The following is a 16,322-nucleotide window of genomic DNA, read 5'->3' on the forward strand; positions in this document are numbered from 1 at the left end:
CAGCCCCCCGTAAAGTCAGAGGTGTAGGTGAAAGCACAAAGCAGAAAGTAGGCAGATTCTGGTTTTGGGGGTATATGCTCGAGAATTTCCAGGGGGACTCCTGAAGCTCGATCCCGCCTTTGCGTATGCCGAGCCTCCTTCCTCATGACCTTTGTCATGGGCGGAGTTCCTCACGCTGGCTACCGGCAGTGATAGAATTCCAGTTGAGCTATTCCAGATCCTGAAAAGTGCTGCACTCAATATGCAATATGCACTCAATATGCAATATGCCGGCTCCCGGCAAGAGTACTGGAGTGGGTTGCCATTTTCTTCTCCAGAGGATCTTCCCAACCCAGGATCGAACCTGGGTCTCCCGAATTGCAGGCAGACGCTTTACCATCTGAGCCAGCAGGGAAGCCATCAGGAATCAGTTATACATATACACATATCCACACTTTTTTTTTTTAATTCTTTTCCCATATAGGCCATTACAGAGTATTGAGTAGAATTCCCTGAGCTATACACTATGTCCTTATTAGTTATGTATTCTATATATAATAGTGTGTATATGCCAGTTCCAATCTCCCAATTTATTCCTTCCCCTTCATGCCCTGGGGGGCATGTATGCCATGTAGCCATACATTTGTTTTCTACATCCATGACTCTACTTCTATTTTGTAAATAAGTTGATTTGTACCCCCTCTTTTTTTTTTTTTTTTTTAGGATCCACGTATAAGGGATGTCATATGAAAAATTTTTTACTTTATTTCAGTTTTATTGAGATAATTATCAGGGCTTTTTGATTGAGTGGGTGTGGGAAAGGGAGGGAGTAGCAAGTATCAAAGATGACTCAGGTTTATTCTTCAGCAAACGAACAAACGATGGAGCCATGCACTGGGGAAAAGATGCAGAACAACTTTGGTGGCAGAGGGAGTTGGTTGAGATGGTAACTCAGTTCTGGAAATGTTGAGTTTGGAGTGTCCCTGAAATAATGAAGTGGAGATACCCAGAAGATAGTGGGGTAAACATACACACAGCTCAGGAGAAATGGACACCTGGGCTGAAGGTAAAGATGGGAAGTGATGAGTGTATAAATGGTAATTTGTTCCGTGGGAGTAGATGACAGAATCTAGAGAAAGAGAAGAAGGGCCTAGCCAGAACATTCCAGAGATAAAAGAAGCCAAACAAACCCATAGTAGGGCTTGAAAGGGGTGTCCAGACAAGTAGAAAGAAAACCAGCTGAGTGTGGTATCATGGAATCCTAAGAGAATATTTCAAGAAGGAGAGGGTAGTAAATAAAGTTTCAGGAGTCCAAAAAATACTGACAAGTATCCATGAGGTTAGCAGTGGGCATATTATAAGTGGCCCAGCTGAGAATTAAGTGGAGAGGCAGGGGTAGATGCCAGATTTTTGTGGGTTGAGAAGCATGTGGTAGGTGAGGAAGTGAAGACAGCCAGGGTAGACAATTCTTTCAAGAAGTTCGGGTTTGAAGGGGAGGAGAGAAATAGGGTGGTAGCTGGAGGAGACATAGATCTGGCATTTCAGATGATTTTTAATTATAATGAAAAGAACATGGATTTTGGTATCAGACGCATCTGGATTTGAATTTCTCTCTCAGCCAGATGTGACATCTAGAGCACAGTATCCAGGACATAGTAGATTTTCAATAAATGCTTATTGCATGAGTGGCTACAAATCCTTCATCTTTTGTATCTACAGTTTACTCATTTACAGAATGCCTGCCTGAGCACTTGACTAGAAATGAAAATGAAATGTTATTTGCTCAGTCATGTCCGATCTCTGGGATCCCATGGACTGTAGCCTGCCAGGCTCCTCTAACCATGCAGGGAAGAATACTGGAGTGGGTTACCATTCCCAGAAAGTTTAAGGAAATAGTCTCATTGTTCCTTACCCTTGAGTCCTACTTATTCCTGGACATGGCATGCCTTCTGAGTCCCTTGAAGTGTGTCTTAGGATCCCCATAAATTAGAATAGATTTATATTTGAGTTATTAATTCATTATGTTAACATCTCAGAGTTTATTATTTCATTACTATTTTTGCTAGGTCCTTCCTGTTCCCTTGTATTTTTTCCAGAATAAGTCACACGTATAAACCCATCTAATTACTTTAGTGAGAGGTTTCTCAGAGTGAGCTGTGTGATCCCCCTCAGTCAGAATCTCTGGGAATTGGGGCATAGAACCCTGCACTTAACCTTTGACCTCCAGTTGATTAGCTGGCATTCAAAAGTGTAAGAATCCTAGATTTGTAACCACAGCACCATCCCTTTAGCTCAGTCTGGCTCTTTTGAACTCAGAAGTCAGAGGTGTTTGGACTGCTGGCTCAAATGGAAGGTGTTCAGGCTCACACCTTCAGAGGAAGGTGATTTTCAGAAGAAAAGTGCTCACAGTATTAATGTGGTTGTTAAAAAGTAGTAGGGAGTGAGAAATATGTGTTAAAAGAAATGTGGTCATCTCTTTGATTTATTCATTCCACAGATATTTTTTATTGAGCAACCCAGGTGAGTCAGAAGAGGGTAAGAAAGAAGAGAAACAAAAAGCACCCCAGATCCTAGGCATGTTATTTGCATTGCGGGCTCATTTTCATGTGCTGGAAGTGCAAAGTTTGTTTTTGCAGAGAGCCAGGAGCTGTGTTCCAAGTGGCTGGAAACAAAAGCCTCGGTGTGAAGGTCTCAGGTGTTTGCATGAGGGCGCGGTTGCCTCATGTGGCTACACGACCTGGCTGGATCCTACATGCTAAGGCCCAGAGCAGAAATTCCTTGCTGTGTGTCACAGCGTTTCCCAGCCAACTGAGACCTTAAATCTCTGGATTGACTGGGGAAAAATAGCAGCAAAGCCCCACTCGCACCTTCCAGCCAGATAACCAACAAATACTTTTTGAATCCGAACAACATGAAATGCACAGGGGTACGTACTGCACGCAAGATGAGGAGCAGAATCAGGGTTGGCCTGTGCTCTCCTGGGGCTCACAGGCTAACGAGGAAGCAGATAGTAATCAAAGAAGTTCACAGGTCTTAGCCGCTGTTTTGGGGGTAACAGCATTATGGAGATATAATTCAAGATGTGATTCACATACCATGCAGCTCACCCACTTATAGTGCAATTCAGTCATTTTTACTATACTCACAAAGTTGTGCAACCATCACACTTAATTTTAGAATGTTTTTATCATCCCCCCACCCCCAAAGAAACCCCATACCCTTTCAATATTATTCCAAAACCTTCTCCTCCTCCTTGTATCAGCCCTGAACAAACACTGGTCTACTTTCTGTGTCTATAGATTGTCCTGTTCTGGATGTTTCATACAAATGGAATCATATACTGTGTGGTATTTCGTGATGGCTTCTTTCGGTTAGCATAATGATTTCAACACTCATCCATGTTGTAGCTAATATTCATTTGTATAGCTCGAGCATAGGCTGGGCCAAGGATTGGTAGCCTTTTTTTGCAAAGAACAAAGTAGTAAATATTTTAACTTGGAGGTCCGTATGGTCTCTGCCACAACTATGCAACTTGCCATTTTAGCATGAACAGACAATATGTACATTTTACAGACAATATGTAAATAAATGAATGTATCTGTGTTCCAAAATAACTTTATTTACAAAAATAGGCGATAGGCTACCTTTGGCCTTTGGGGTTATCAGTTGCTGATCTCTGATCTACATCACAAGTGTTTAATCCTCTTAACAACTCTGAGGTAGGCACTGCTGTCCCCATTTTACAGATGAGAAGACTGAGGCTCACAGCTTGTATGTGTGGCAAACATGGATCAAACTCAGGTAGTCTGCCTCTAGAGTCCATGCTCTTAACCTTGTCAGTGATTATAAGTTGAAGCAAGTGCTTAAGTAGTAGAGGAAGACAAATCGGCTTAGGTTTCCTTTGGGATGCAACTATTGAGCTGAGCCCTGTGTGTAATTAGAAGTTAAGTACGTGAAGGGGAAGCGTGGTACAAACAGGTGTGGCAGCAGGAACATAACTTCTAGAGGTCCTGGAGGAAGATGGAGTGTCTGGAGCGCTGGGCACCAGGAAAGGGTAGTGTTAATATGTGCTGAGGCTGGAGAGACGCTGTGGGTGAACCACGCAGGGCTTCATAGGCCGTTCTGCTTTTGATCCTCAGAGCAGAGAGAAACCATCCGAAGGTGGAAAAGGTGCTGTGGGCAGATTTACTAGTTGAAGTGGAGAATAGATTGAAGGGAGCAGAGCCGACTTGATTGGCCGTGGCTGCGGTCTGCAGCAGAGCTGATGGTAGACGAGGCAGGAGGGCCATCAGATGTAGAGAGGGACGTGCATCTGCCAGAGCCACGTGGAGCAAAGTTGGCAGGATTTGGCAATAGGCTGTACCTGGGGCTGATGAAAGATGGTGGCGTCAAACCCAGGAGACGAAAACACAGATGAGAGCAAGTTTGGCGAGAAGTAGGGAGGTAGAGTGTGGTTTCAGTCCTGGAATGCTAGTTTGACAGTCCATTGCTGTTTCTTGTTTTTTCCTTTTCCGTAGCGACAATGTAGGTTCTCCAGGGAGGAAGTACTTGAATGAAAAGAATTTTGAGGTAGAGACATGTTTGCATACTGTGCTTACAAGATATGTTAGCAAAGACTTAGCTTCTAAACTCACTCTTCTGATTCAGTAAGTAAGGCCTCAGTCTTGGTACTGTTTATTTTTCTTTCTTGCTTCTTTGTTTGGCGTATGGTTCGTTGCAAGAAAATGTGTTGTAAGTTGTCGCCTTGCTTTCTCTATTGGTTAACAGTCTCCCCTTTGGTAGCTCAGTCACAGGCCTTTTCCTGTTTATTCCTAAGATATTTTAGGCTTTTCTTGTTTTGATTGTGCATGCCTGTGTGTTTTCTTTCTCTTAATTTGTTTCTTCATTTATTTCTATTTGTTATCATCTCCTTGAGAAACAATAGAAGAGGTGGCCTTATTGTTTTTAGTTCCCTTTCTATCGGATAACAGCTTGGGTAAGATTCTTTGGGATGGCTGTTGGAACACGTGGCTAAAATGTGTTGTATTATTGTCTTACTGAATTTATTTATCCTTACTGTGGCTGTCCCAACTAACAAGGGAGTTGGCAGGATTGTTTCAGGGGAGAGAAACAGGGTCTCATTAGTACATGGTCTTTTGTTCAAGACATTTTCTTAGCAGGAGAAAGAAATTGCCCAGGGGTTTTTATTTATTCACTTTATTTTTTTGAGTTTATGTTGTTTTTTAATTTTTACAATGTTGTGTTGGTTCCTGCTCACAGCAACGTGACTCAACCATAATTATACATTATTTTTATATGTATAAAATATATACTCCCCTCTCCCCCATCCCACTCCCTAGGTCATCCCAGAGTGCCAGACTGGTCTCCCCGTGTTATACAGCAACTTCTCACCAGCTATCGGTTTTACACATGATCGTGTATATATGTTGATGCTACTTTCTCCATGTGTCCCCCTCTTTCCCTCCCCAGCTGTGTCTAAAGTTGCCCAGGGGTTTTTAAAACAAGGATTAGGATAAGACCTAGGCCTAGTAACAGTTGCCAATAAATTCTTCTCCAGGCAACGACAAGTCAGTTTGAGCCTCAGTCTTTTCATCTTTACTAAATCTTTCAGTCAGCTAAATTTACTGAGTATCTCTTCTCTACATGGCACTGGGTTAAGAGGAAGCAAAAGCACAAAAGGATAAAAGTTTAGTTTTAAGGTTTGTACACTGAGTAGGAGAGAAGCCACGTGCAGTGCATGACTGCAGTATGTGAGCAGCAAGCGGTAATGACCGTAAGACTGAAACAAAACTTTTTCACGGAGCTATCCTGTCATAAAAATACAGATGGGATCATTATAAACCCGTTACTTTATAACTTGCTCTCTTTCACTTAAGAAAATACACACACACACACACACACACACACGGGCACATATATATCTACTTTGTTCTTTTTACTAGCCAGATATAATTTTCTTCCTTCCTGTTGATGTGGAAGGTTTATGATCTTTTAAAAATTTTCTTATGGTTCAACAGCTGCTTTTCTGATTTAAATCGTGTACCTAAATCATGTTTATTTTGAATTATCAACTTTAAAAATATCATGTATAGTAATTAATTTACATATAGATTCATTCATTCAGTCGACAAGTTTTGACTGTCTTTTACTTCTTGGAGCTGGAGACCCAGTGACCAATCCAAACAATCCTTGCCCTTTAGAATTTCTTTTCTTTGCCTGCCTAATCTAGAAGGGATGTACAGGAGATTGTTAATTAATGTTGTCTCAGGGCAAGGAAAGTGGGTGTTTGGGGAAGTTAAGAATAACTTTGAATTCTATTACTGTTTGAAAAAAATGTTTTATGAGGATTATATACTTTCTAATGGTAAAGATTAAAAAAAAAAAGATCCAACAAGTGTTGTGGTAAGCCGGAGCCAGAAGAGACTATTTCTGTTTTGCAAAGGGAACATTGAACAGGATATGTCTTATTTTAACAAATGTCGATCTAACACCCACCATGTGCTGGGTGCTGGGGTTTCTGTGGGTCCAGAGGGATATGGAAGAATTGTCCAATCCAGAGGGTACATAGCATATTGATGCAGAAAACAGTGCAACTCAATTGGGGGACTGTAGATACTCTGGTTTGGCTAGGGCAGTAGGATATGAGTGGAGAAGTTATGGGAGATGAGTCAGGAAAAAGTTGATCAGAGTCAGATTATGAGTGACCTAGAATGTTAGACTAAGAATTCATTAAGGAATTAGGGAATGATCAAAAGATTTTAATGAGGAGAATGAAAGATCCAAGTAATAAATCTGGGGCCATGTGCAGTAAACCTATAATCAGTAATCCACCAGTAGAAAGGGAAATTCCTGGATAGAAGGAGATTACAAAGCTTCCTTGGTGATCTCATGCAGTAGAGAACATTCTTGGAGAAGCCACATTGTAGTAATGCATTCCTCTGTATTTTAGTGAAAATGTAAATTAGAGATTCTTATGCCTGGGTGACTTTTAATAATGGGAAGGACTGCTGGAGTCAACATTTTAGATGAACTTTTGTGAAACTGGACCTTGCTGAGACCCAGTGGCCATGGTAGTTTTATAATGAGCTTAGTAATGAATTTATAATCCACCCTCTTTAATTGAGCTTAACTCAATTTGTTTTCATTTAAGTTCCCCTCCAGCTAAAGATATGAGTTGCTAGCTCACAAAAGGCAGATTGAATAAGAACAAACTCAGGGATTAAATGTTATTTTTATGGTAATGACACCTAGAGAAAATCTTTTCCTTCTATGCCTCCTTTCTCAAACTCAGCCAGATTTTTTCCAAGAATGATAATCAAGGACACCTATATGGGCCTGAATAAAATTCACTGACTACATTTTCCTGCCTTATACATATTTCTTATTTGCCTTAAAAAAATTAGGAGACAGAATTTCTCACTGTCTCTACTCCTTGGTATTTTTAAAAACTCATCATTATGGTAGATTTTATTATTCTCTTTCTGCTTTTGTTTTTTTCCATCCCTAACGTCTGCTGATTAAAAAGTCCTATTCTCATTATTTAGCCATAAAAAAGAATGAAATAATGCCATTTGCAGCAGCATGAATGGCCCTAGAGATTATCATGCTAAGTGAAGTAAGTCAGACAAAGAAAGACAACTATCTTATGGTATCACTTAAATGTGGAATCTAAAAATGACACATATGAACTTATTTACAAAACAGAAATAGACTCACAGACTTAGAAAACAAACTTATGGTTACCAAAGGGGAAAGGTGGGGAGGAGGAATAAATTAGGAAGTTGAGATTAACATGTATATACTATTATATATAAAATAGATAATCAACAAATACTGTATAGCACAGGAAACTCTATTCAATACTGTTTAATAACCTATATGGTAAAAGAATATGAAAAAGAACAGGTGTGTGTGTGTGTGTGTGTGTGTGTATATATATATATATATATCTGAATGATTTTGCTGTCCCCCTGAAATTAACACAACTGTACTCCAATATAAAATTAAATTAAATTTAAAAAATTAAAGAAATAGAATAAAAAAATAAAAGGTCCTATTCTCTTCATGCCATTCTGTGAAAAGTTTTATTATTGTGTTAGAAAGTTACTCTGAAAGTTTAAAAAATAAAACCCAACATTAATAAAATCTCACCCACTCAAATCAAGTTGCTTTAAAGCATGTAGATCTCAATTATTTTTTCCCCAATGGGTCAACCTTTGAAAAGAACAAAAGGTTACTTATCCTGCCATAGGGTGAGCTATTTGGCTCTGATTCCTGTTGAATTAACAGCACTTTTCAAGGGTAAGACAGTATGGAAGTGTGGGAAAGAGTGTCAAGGGATAAGTGACATGGCAAGGACAAAGCATTCAATCAAGTGGTTATAAAGGTGTTTAATGACACCTGGGACATCTTTGTTTGCTGTTAGCAAAGGGTCCTTGTTGCATTTGAAAGTTTCTGATTTCCAGGATGACCAAGTATCCTGGATTTGGACAACGCATTCATTAAAAGCCATGAAATTTCCTTTTTAAAGCTTTTCATGAAGATTTCAATTGCTAACAGTAGAGTTCCGGGTGGGGATTTGTACTGACTGCTCATCTTACTGTTTTTCTCCTTGTTTTTATTAGATGTTAATCAAATTACGTAAAATTTTTGGTTATTTTATATTTGTTTGTGTAGATTATAGATTGGGTGCTCAATTATTGAGCACCCTTTAAGGTGTAAATGAGCTACAACTAATTTCAGCTGGTAATACAGAAAAAATGAAATGGATTTAAAAAGTTGAGGAAATCCACCAAGGTTCAGTGCATCTTTAATCTCTAGTTATAATTATAAAGACCCTAAAATTCCATTTACTCAGGTTCTCTTCATTTTCTCACCCTGAGCTCTCATCAGATTAAAACATTTTTAAGAACTCAAACTAGGTGTCATGTCAACCATTTCAATTTAACCGTGTTAGAGATTAATAGGGGTGAATGGGAAGAGTCAAAGGAAAATAGTGTTTTAGAAGATAGAACAGTCAGCTTTTCAAAGAAGGAATGCAAACACATAAAGGTAGATTTGACCTTCTCAGTATAGAGTAAATAAAATATAACAATAATAATTAGAAAAATTATTGTTATTCCTACTCTTTTAGCAAATATTTATTTAGAATCTGGCCAGACTCTTCCAGGCCCTGGAATGTTTCACAGATGAAACATCTTGCTTATGTGTTGCTTAAATTCTATTGTGAGAAGAGCAAGACATTAAATGATAAACCTACAACATACATGATATACAGAGTGCCTGAAAAACTGTGGACAGAGGTTTGTAACATTGTACAGGAAGTGGTGATCAAAACCATCCCCAAGAAAAAGATAGGCAGCAAGGCAAAATGGGTTGTCTGAGAAGGCCTAGCTGAGAAAAGAAGTGAAAGGCAAAGGAGACAAGGAAATATATACCCCTCAGAATACAGAGTTCCAAAGAAGAGCAAAGAGAGATAAGAAAGCCTTCTTAAATGAACAATGCAAAGAAATAGAGGAAAACAATAGAATGGAAAAGATTAGAGATCTCTTCAAGAAAATTAGAGACACCAAGGGAACATTTTATTTATTTGCATTTATTGCAAAGATGGGCACAATAAAGGACAGAAACGGTAAGGACCTAACAGAAGCAGAAGATATTAAGAAGTGGTGGCAAAAATATGCAGAATAACTGTACAAAAAAGGTCTTAATGACCTGGATAACCATGATGGTGTGATCACTCACTTAGAGCCAGAAATCCTGGAGTGTGAAGTCAAATGGGCCTTAGGAAGCATTACTACAAACAAAGCTAGTGGAGATGATGGAATTCCAGCTGAGCTATTTCAAATCCTAAAAGATGATGCTGTGAAAGTGCTGCACTCAATATGTCAGCAAATTTGGAAAACTCAGCAGTGGCCACAGGACTGGAAAAGTTTAGTTTTCATTCCAATCCCAAAGAACAGCAATGCCAAAGAATGCTCAAACTACCGCGCAATTGCACTCATTTCACATGCTGGCAAGGTCATGCTCAACATCCTTTAAGTCAGGCTTCAAAAGTATGTGAACCAAAAACTTCCAGATGTTCAAGCTGGATTTAGAAACAGTAGAGGAACCAGAGATCAAATTGCCAACATCCGTTAGATCATCGAAAAATCAAAGGAATTCCAAAAAACATCTACTTCTGCTTCATTGACTACGCTAAAGCCTTTGACTGTGTGGATCACAACAAACTGTGGAATATTCTGAAAGAGATGGGAATACCAGACCACCTTACCTGCCTCCTGAGAAACCTGTACGCAAATCAAGAAGCAGCAGTTAGAACCAGACATGGAACAACAGACTGTTTCAAAATCAGAAAAGGAACATGTCAAGGTTGTATATTGTCACCCTGCTTATTTAACTTATATGCAGAGTACATCTCGTGAAATGCTGGACTGGATGAAGCACAAGCTGGAATCAAGATTGCTGGGAGAAATATCAAATAACCTCAGATATGCAGATGACACCACCCTTATGGCAGAAAGTGAAGAGGAACTAAAGAGCCTCTTGATGAGGGTGAAAGAGGAGAGTGAAAAAGCTTTCTTAAAACTCAACATTCAAAAAACAAAGATTATGGCATCTGTTCCCATCAACTCATGGCAAATAGATGGGGGAAGAAAAGACAACAGTGACGGACTTTATTTTCTTGGGCTCCAAAATCACTGCAGATGGTGACTTCAGTCATGAAATTAAAAGACTGTTGCTTCTTAGAAGAAAAGCTATGACAAACTTAGCGTATTAAAAAGCAGAGACATCACTTTACTGACAAAGGTCTGTATAGTCAAAGCTATGGTTTTTCCAGTAGTCATGTACACATGGTGATAGTTAGAATATAAAGAAGGCTGAGCACTGAAGAACTGATGAACTGTGGTGCTGGAACAGACTCTTGACAGTCCCTTTGACAGCAAGGAGATCAAACCAGTCAGTCCTAAATGGAATCAACCCTGAATAGTCATTGGAAGGACCGATGCTGAAGCTGAAGCTCCAGTACTTTGGCCACCTGATACGAAGAGCCGACTCGTTGGGAAAGACCTTGATGCTGGGAAGGATTAAGGGCAGGAGGAGAAGAGGGTGGTAGAGGATGAGATGGATAAATGGTGTCATCGATTCAATGGCCATGAGTTTGAGCAAACTCCAAGAGATGGTGGAAGGACAGGGAAGCCTGGCATGCTGCAGTCCATGGGTTCACAAAGAGTGGGTCACAACTGAGCGACTGAACAACAATACTACATATGTAGCTTACATAGGATGTTAAAGGTGATAAGTACTGTAGAAAAAAAAAAATCAAGCCGGACCACAGGCAGAAGAAGGGTTGTTACAGTTTAAACTAGAATGGTCAGAATAGACCTTTACAGATGAGTGCCACTTAAACCAAGATTTGAAGGAGATGAGGGAGTTAGCTTGTGGGGATAGCTGTAGTAAGAGTATTCCTGGAAGAAAAGAGAGCAGTGCAAAAGCCCTCAGGTGGGAATGTGTCTGGAGAAATTTGAAAAAACAAACAAATAAACAAAAAACCAGGTAGGCCAGAATGGCTGGAGTGGAATGAGCATAAGGAAGATGGTGGGGTGAGGGCAGAGGGCAGGTGGTGTGGGGCTTGTAGCCATTTTAAGGAGTGAAGTGAGGAGCCCTTGCACAGTTTGGAGCAGAGCGGTTTCCTGATCTGAGTTAACATGGACCAGGATCGTTATAGTGAAGGTGGGAGAAGTGGTCATATTCTGGATGTATTTTGAAGGTGGACCTAAGAGGATTTCCTGAGGCTTTGGATATGAAGTGTGAGAGAAAGAGCAATGGCAGCTTGTGATGTAGGAGGAAGTCAGAGTGTAGGGGAAGCATGGTGTCGGTGTAGGGCTCTCTCTTGCCCCGGGAAGGAAGAGAAGACCCACCTCGAGTGTTCAGATCTTTCCTGGGACCCTCTTCCCGGTTAGTCAGAATGAGAGCTGGCACTTGCTCTGTGTTTCCTCGTTGCCAAGGTCCGTTCACTTCGAGTGAATCACTAACAGTCTCTCGCAGTGTGTACTGCCCACGAGGAACCTGCTCCATGTCCCACAGCTACTCAGTAACAGAGGCAGGATTTGAACTCAGGTCTCTGACTCTAATTGCAGCTCATTTATGGTGAATTCAGTGGCAATATATTCTTCATGATAAATGTCAAAACTAAACTGCCACGACTTTATGAGCCTTTAGGATGTTTTCAGGTGTTCTGGGTTTATCTGACATTCCAAGTGTTGTTGGCTTAGACTGCAAGTCCTTTAGGATTATCAACTTTTTTTTTTTCTTCTTTACAGGTCTTTGTACAGCCCTGTCAAGGTTATGTAGGGGCTTAATTCTTTTGTCAGTAAAAAGTATTAAAAAACCATTGTCTCTTGCAGTTAATCTGTGGGTTTGAAAAAAATCTCATATCAACATGTTATTTCCAAAACATTTCTTGGAAAAACATCTGAAATTTAGACTAAATTCCAAGAAAGTTTATAAGATTGTGAGACACACGCACATTCCCAGAGTGACAGACCTTTAATGCTCTGATTTGTTCAAATGGCTTCTGAGGCTTCTCATTTTCTAACTGCCGGTGTCCTTTTTAAACAGCGGAACAGGAAGACACTCAGAAGAAAACCTTCACCTGCTGGATAAACTCACAGTTGGCAAAGGTGAGGAAAAACAGAGCAAATCAAGCTAAAAATATATTTAAGTGATTCCTCCTGTTCTCTCCTGTTTTGGTCTCCAAAATGGCAATGGTGACAGACTGAAAATGTGTGTTGAATGTAACCTTGATCTTTGGTATTCTGTTTTGATATATTTGTTATTCTTTCCTAACACTAAAAGGGGGCACTTGGCCACTTCTGTTAAGGATGTGGGAGACAGTGCTATAAAATATTTAAAGCAGCAACATCTGTTTTATCAAATGCAATTATAATGGAAGTCCTATATATTGACTGTTATGTTAGACACTGTTAAGTTCTTTAAATGTACTGACTACTCATTACATTTCATTGAATTTGCAACATCCCATGATATAGATAGTATTGTTTCTATTTAAAAAACAAGGAATGTAAGGCACAGAGAAGTTGTGTGACTTCTCGAAGGTCCCACAGCTTACAAGTGATAATGTAGTAGTGTAGTGTTAGCTGCTCATGCAACCCCATGCATGGGCTCATGAAGCCCACCAGGCTCCTCTGTCCATGGAATTCTCCAGGCAAGCCTACCGGAGTGGGTTGCCATTTCTTACTCCAGGGTATCTTCCTGACCCAGGGATCGACTCTGGGCTTCTCGCATTGCAGGCAGATTCTTTACCATCTGAGCCACCAGGGAAGCCATGAGTGATCACACTGGGATGCAAACCCAGGCAGTCTGGACCCGAGACCTTGATCTTAATCTCTGTGTCACCCTGGCTCTCAGTGGTGCCAAGTGCCTGGAGTAACCTAGATACAAAAATGAATGAGCCTCTCTCACAGGCCACCCATCCTAGCCCAATGCTTGTAGTTCTAAAAAGAATCAATTCATAAACAGGTTATTTCAGAAATGTAACCTCCTCTCCAAATGGGTCACTACTGGCTGATTCTGACTATCTTGAATGCCACTTCGCACAGGTTTTAAGCTCTCAGTGAAAGCTGAAAGGGTGTTGTGTTTGGAACACAGTAGATTGGAAATCTACTGTGAGTTAAGTTCACTTCTTTCCTTAACATGTTTGGATGTGGAACTTTGTGTGTTTTCTATCATCCTGTTAATTAAGAAGAAAATCGCTACCGAATCTTAGCTTTTGCAGAGATCCTAAAGCACATTTATGAGATTCTTAATGTTACCATGTTGTTGTTCCAAACTGTTAACAATTACTTTTCTCGTGACCTTTGGTAGCACACCCCTCCCTCAGTTGTAACAGACCTGTTCACAGACATTAAAAAGGGGCATGTCCTCCTGGACCTGCTGGAAGTACTCTCAGGACAGCAGTTGGTAAGTTTTTAAAATTAAGTCGGCAAGCTTTTAAAACGACATTAAGAAATTTTGTGGATTAAAAAAAAATCACATTTCTGAGTAATATATTTTGCTTGAATCTCAGCCTCGAGATAAAGGATCTAATACATTCCAGTGTAGAATCAATATAGAAAATGCTCTGACATTCCTACAAAACCAATCAGTGAGTATGAAATTCACATGAAAATTAGTTGGGGAGATTAATGCTGTGAAATATTTTCTCTTTTCTAACCTGCATTTTTCTTTTCCAGATCAAGCTAATAAATATTCATGTTACTGATATCATAGATGGAAACCCATCCATTGTTCTTGGCCTCATTTGGACAATTATACTGCACTTTCATGTGAGTAGTTTGATATGAAAAGTGTTCCTCTTCTAATTACCACGGTATAAAATAAGTGTAGCGCAAAAGTGGGACGACGCTGGAGCTTCTTTAGAAATGGGCCCCTTTGGAAGTCTTTTCAGGTGAAAACCATATAGCTGACCTTTTGTCACTTACGTTACTCTTCAATTGAAAATTGAATGCTAAATTATCATGATATACTGAAATAGCATATATGTATCAGCCCCAGCCTGAATAGGACTTGCCGTGGTAAATTTTTGTTTACTCTGGCAGAAGAGAGAATAGGAAGCTTTTGGAGTAAATTCTGGAAAACTAACCCACTAAACTTGGTAAAAATCTCCCCATTTTTGAGGTCCCTTGTCTGTTCTAATAGTCCTGCAATGTCTAGTTCTGTCCCAAGACTGACTCATAACTTTTCTTGCATTCCATGAGTATTTTTGAGCACCTACTATGTGCTTGCTTTTGTGCTAGGACACTAAGAAAATAATAGCAAATAAGATGATTAGAGTCCTGACTTTATGACACTTAGGATTGATAAATACATACTTTCAGGCCTGGAATTTTGAATTAGTGCATGTTTTCTGGAGCTACTTAAAAAGTTTACATGTAGGTTATCTCCATAATTACTTTAAAAATAACTTTAAAAATTATATGGGGAATTTATATCCGTACACCCGTGGCGGATGCATGTTGATGTATGGCAAAACCAATACAATATTGTAAAGTAAAAAAAATGATAATAATAAAAAAATTTTAAAAAATTATATGGAAAGCAAGTGCTTATTTTAGGAAAAATAGAAAGTAACATAACTAATTTATATAAAATTTCAAACAAAATGAGACTTTGTATCATTTCTGTATACCTATAGGAGAAGGCAGTGGCACCCCACTCGAGTACTCTTGCCTGGAAAATCCCATGGATGAAGCAGCCTAGTAAGCTGCAGTCCATGGGGTCGCTGAGGGTCGGACACGACTGAGTGACTTCACTTTCACTTTTCACTTTCATGCATTGGAGAAGGAAATGGCAACCCACTCCAGTGTTCTTGCCTGGAGAATCCCAGGGACGGGGGAGCCTGGTGGGCTGCCGTCTATGGGGTCGCACAGAGTCGGCCGAGACTGAAGTGACTTAGCAGCAGTATATCTATAGTTGGTACAAAATAGACTTTGTATCATTTGCAAAGGGAGGTTTTGTATCATATCTGATTACCTGTATTTGTAGATATAGTAGAATAATATGCATGAGGATGATGAAAACTAAATTTAGGATTTGGAGTTTTTTCCTCTGGGAAGGGAAGGAAATGGAATTGAATGCACAAAGATAGAGGCTCAAACTGTGTTTTGTTTCTTTAAAATTATGAACTAAATGTGGTAAAATGTTAAAATTTAATAATTCATAGGCATGTTAAATATTTTTCCATACTTTTTAGGGTATTTGAAATATAATTAAAATTTCAACATAGATAATAAAAAGAAAGTCATCTAGAATTTCACCACTCACAGATAACCACTTCAATTAATTTGATGTACAGTCCTCATGACATAATATAGCAGGAATTAATATATATATTCGTGCATGTCTGTCTTAAACAAAATAGGATTGTGCTCTCCATATTGTTTTCGAGTTATCCTAATTATCATCTTTCTGGGTTTATATATATTATAATGGAAGCATGGTGTTCTATAGTAAAGCATATATTTCATTAATGGACTCTCAAAATGCTCACAGTTTTTTGTGACTAAGCAACTCCAAAAAATTTATCCTTAAGATAAAACTTTTGCATATAATCTTAATCATTCCTATGGGCCAAATTCCTCGAAACAGCATTCTTGGTCCATAAAGTTTGCAAAATAAAAGCTTTTTAAAATTTTGTTTTAATATTGTAAATGAAATTTTGGTAAGAGTATAACACACACAGAGAAAAAGGCACAAATCTTAAGTGTAGAGCTTGATGAATTTTCATAAATTAAACACATCCATGTAACCACCATGTAACT

At 39.3% G+C, this 16,322-nt stretch overlaps 1 protein-coding gene across 9 annotated transcripts in view; it reads left to right on the forward strand.

The window, feature by feature from the left end:
- Positions 1-16,322, forward strand: part of SYNE2 (spectrin repeat containing nuclear envelope protein 2) — a 325,236-nt gene that overhangs the window by 66,722 nt on the left and 242,192 nt on the right. For all 9 annotated transcript variants that reach the window (XM_070796701.1, XM_070796700.1, XM_019969038.2 and 6 more), the window contains 4 exons: positions 12,601-12,662; positions 13,867-13,962; positions 14,069-14,146; positions 14,235-14,327. In XM_070796701.1, the coding sequence (XP_070652802.1) occupies positions 12,601-12,662; positions 13,867-13,962; positions 14,069-14,146; positions 14,235-14,327 (329 nt within the window). The remainder of the gene's footprint in view (positions 1-12,600; positions 12,663-13,866; positions 13,963-14,068; positions 14,147-14,234; positions 14,328-16,322) is intronic.

This window comes from Bos indicus, chromosome 10, assembly GCF_029378745.1.
Source record: "Bos indicus isolate NIAB-ARS_2022 breed Sahiwal x Tharparkar chromosome 10, NIAB-ARS_B.indTharparkar_mat_pri_1.0, whole genome shotgun sequence".
Lineage (NCBI taxonomy): Eukaryota > Metazoa > Chordata > Mammalia > Artiodactyla > Bovidae > Bos > Bos indicus.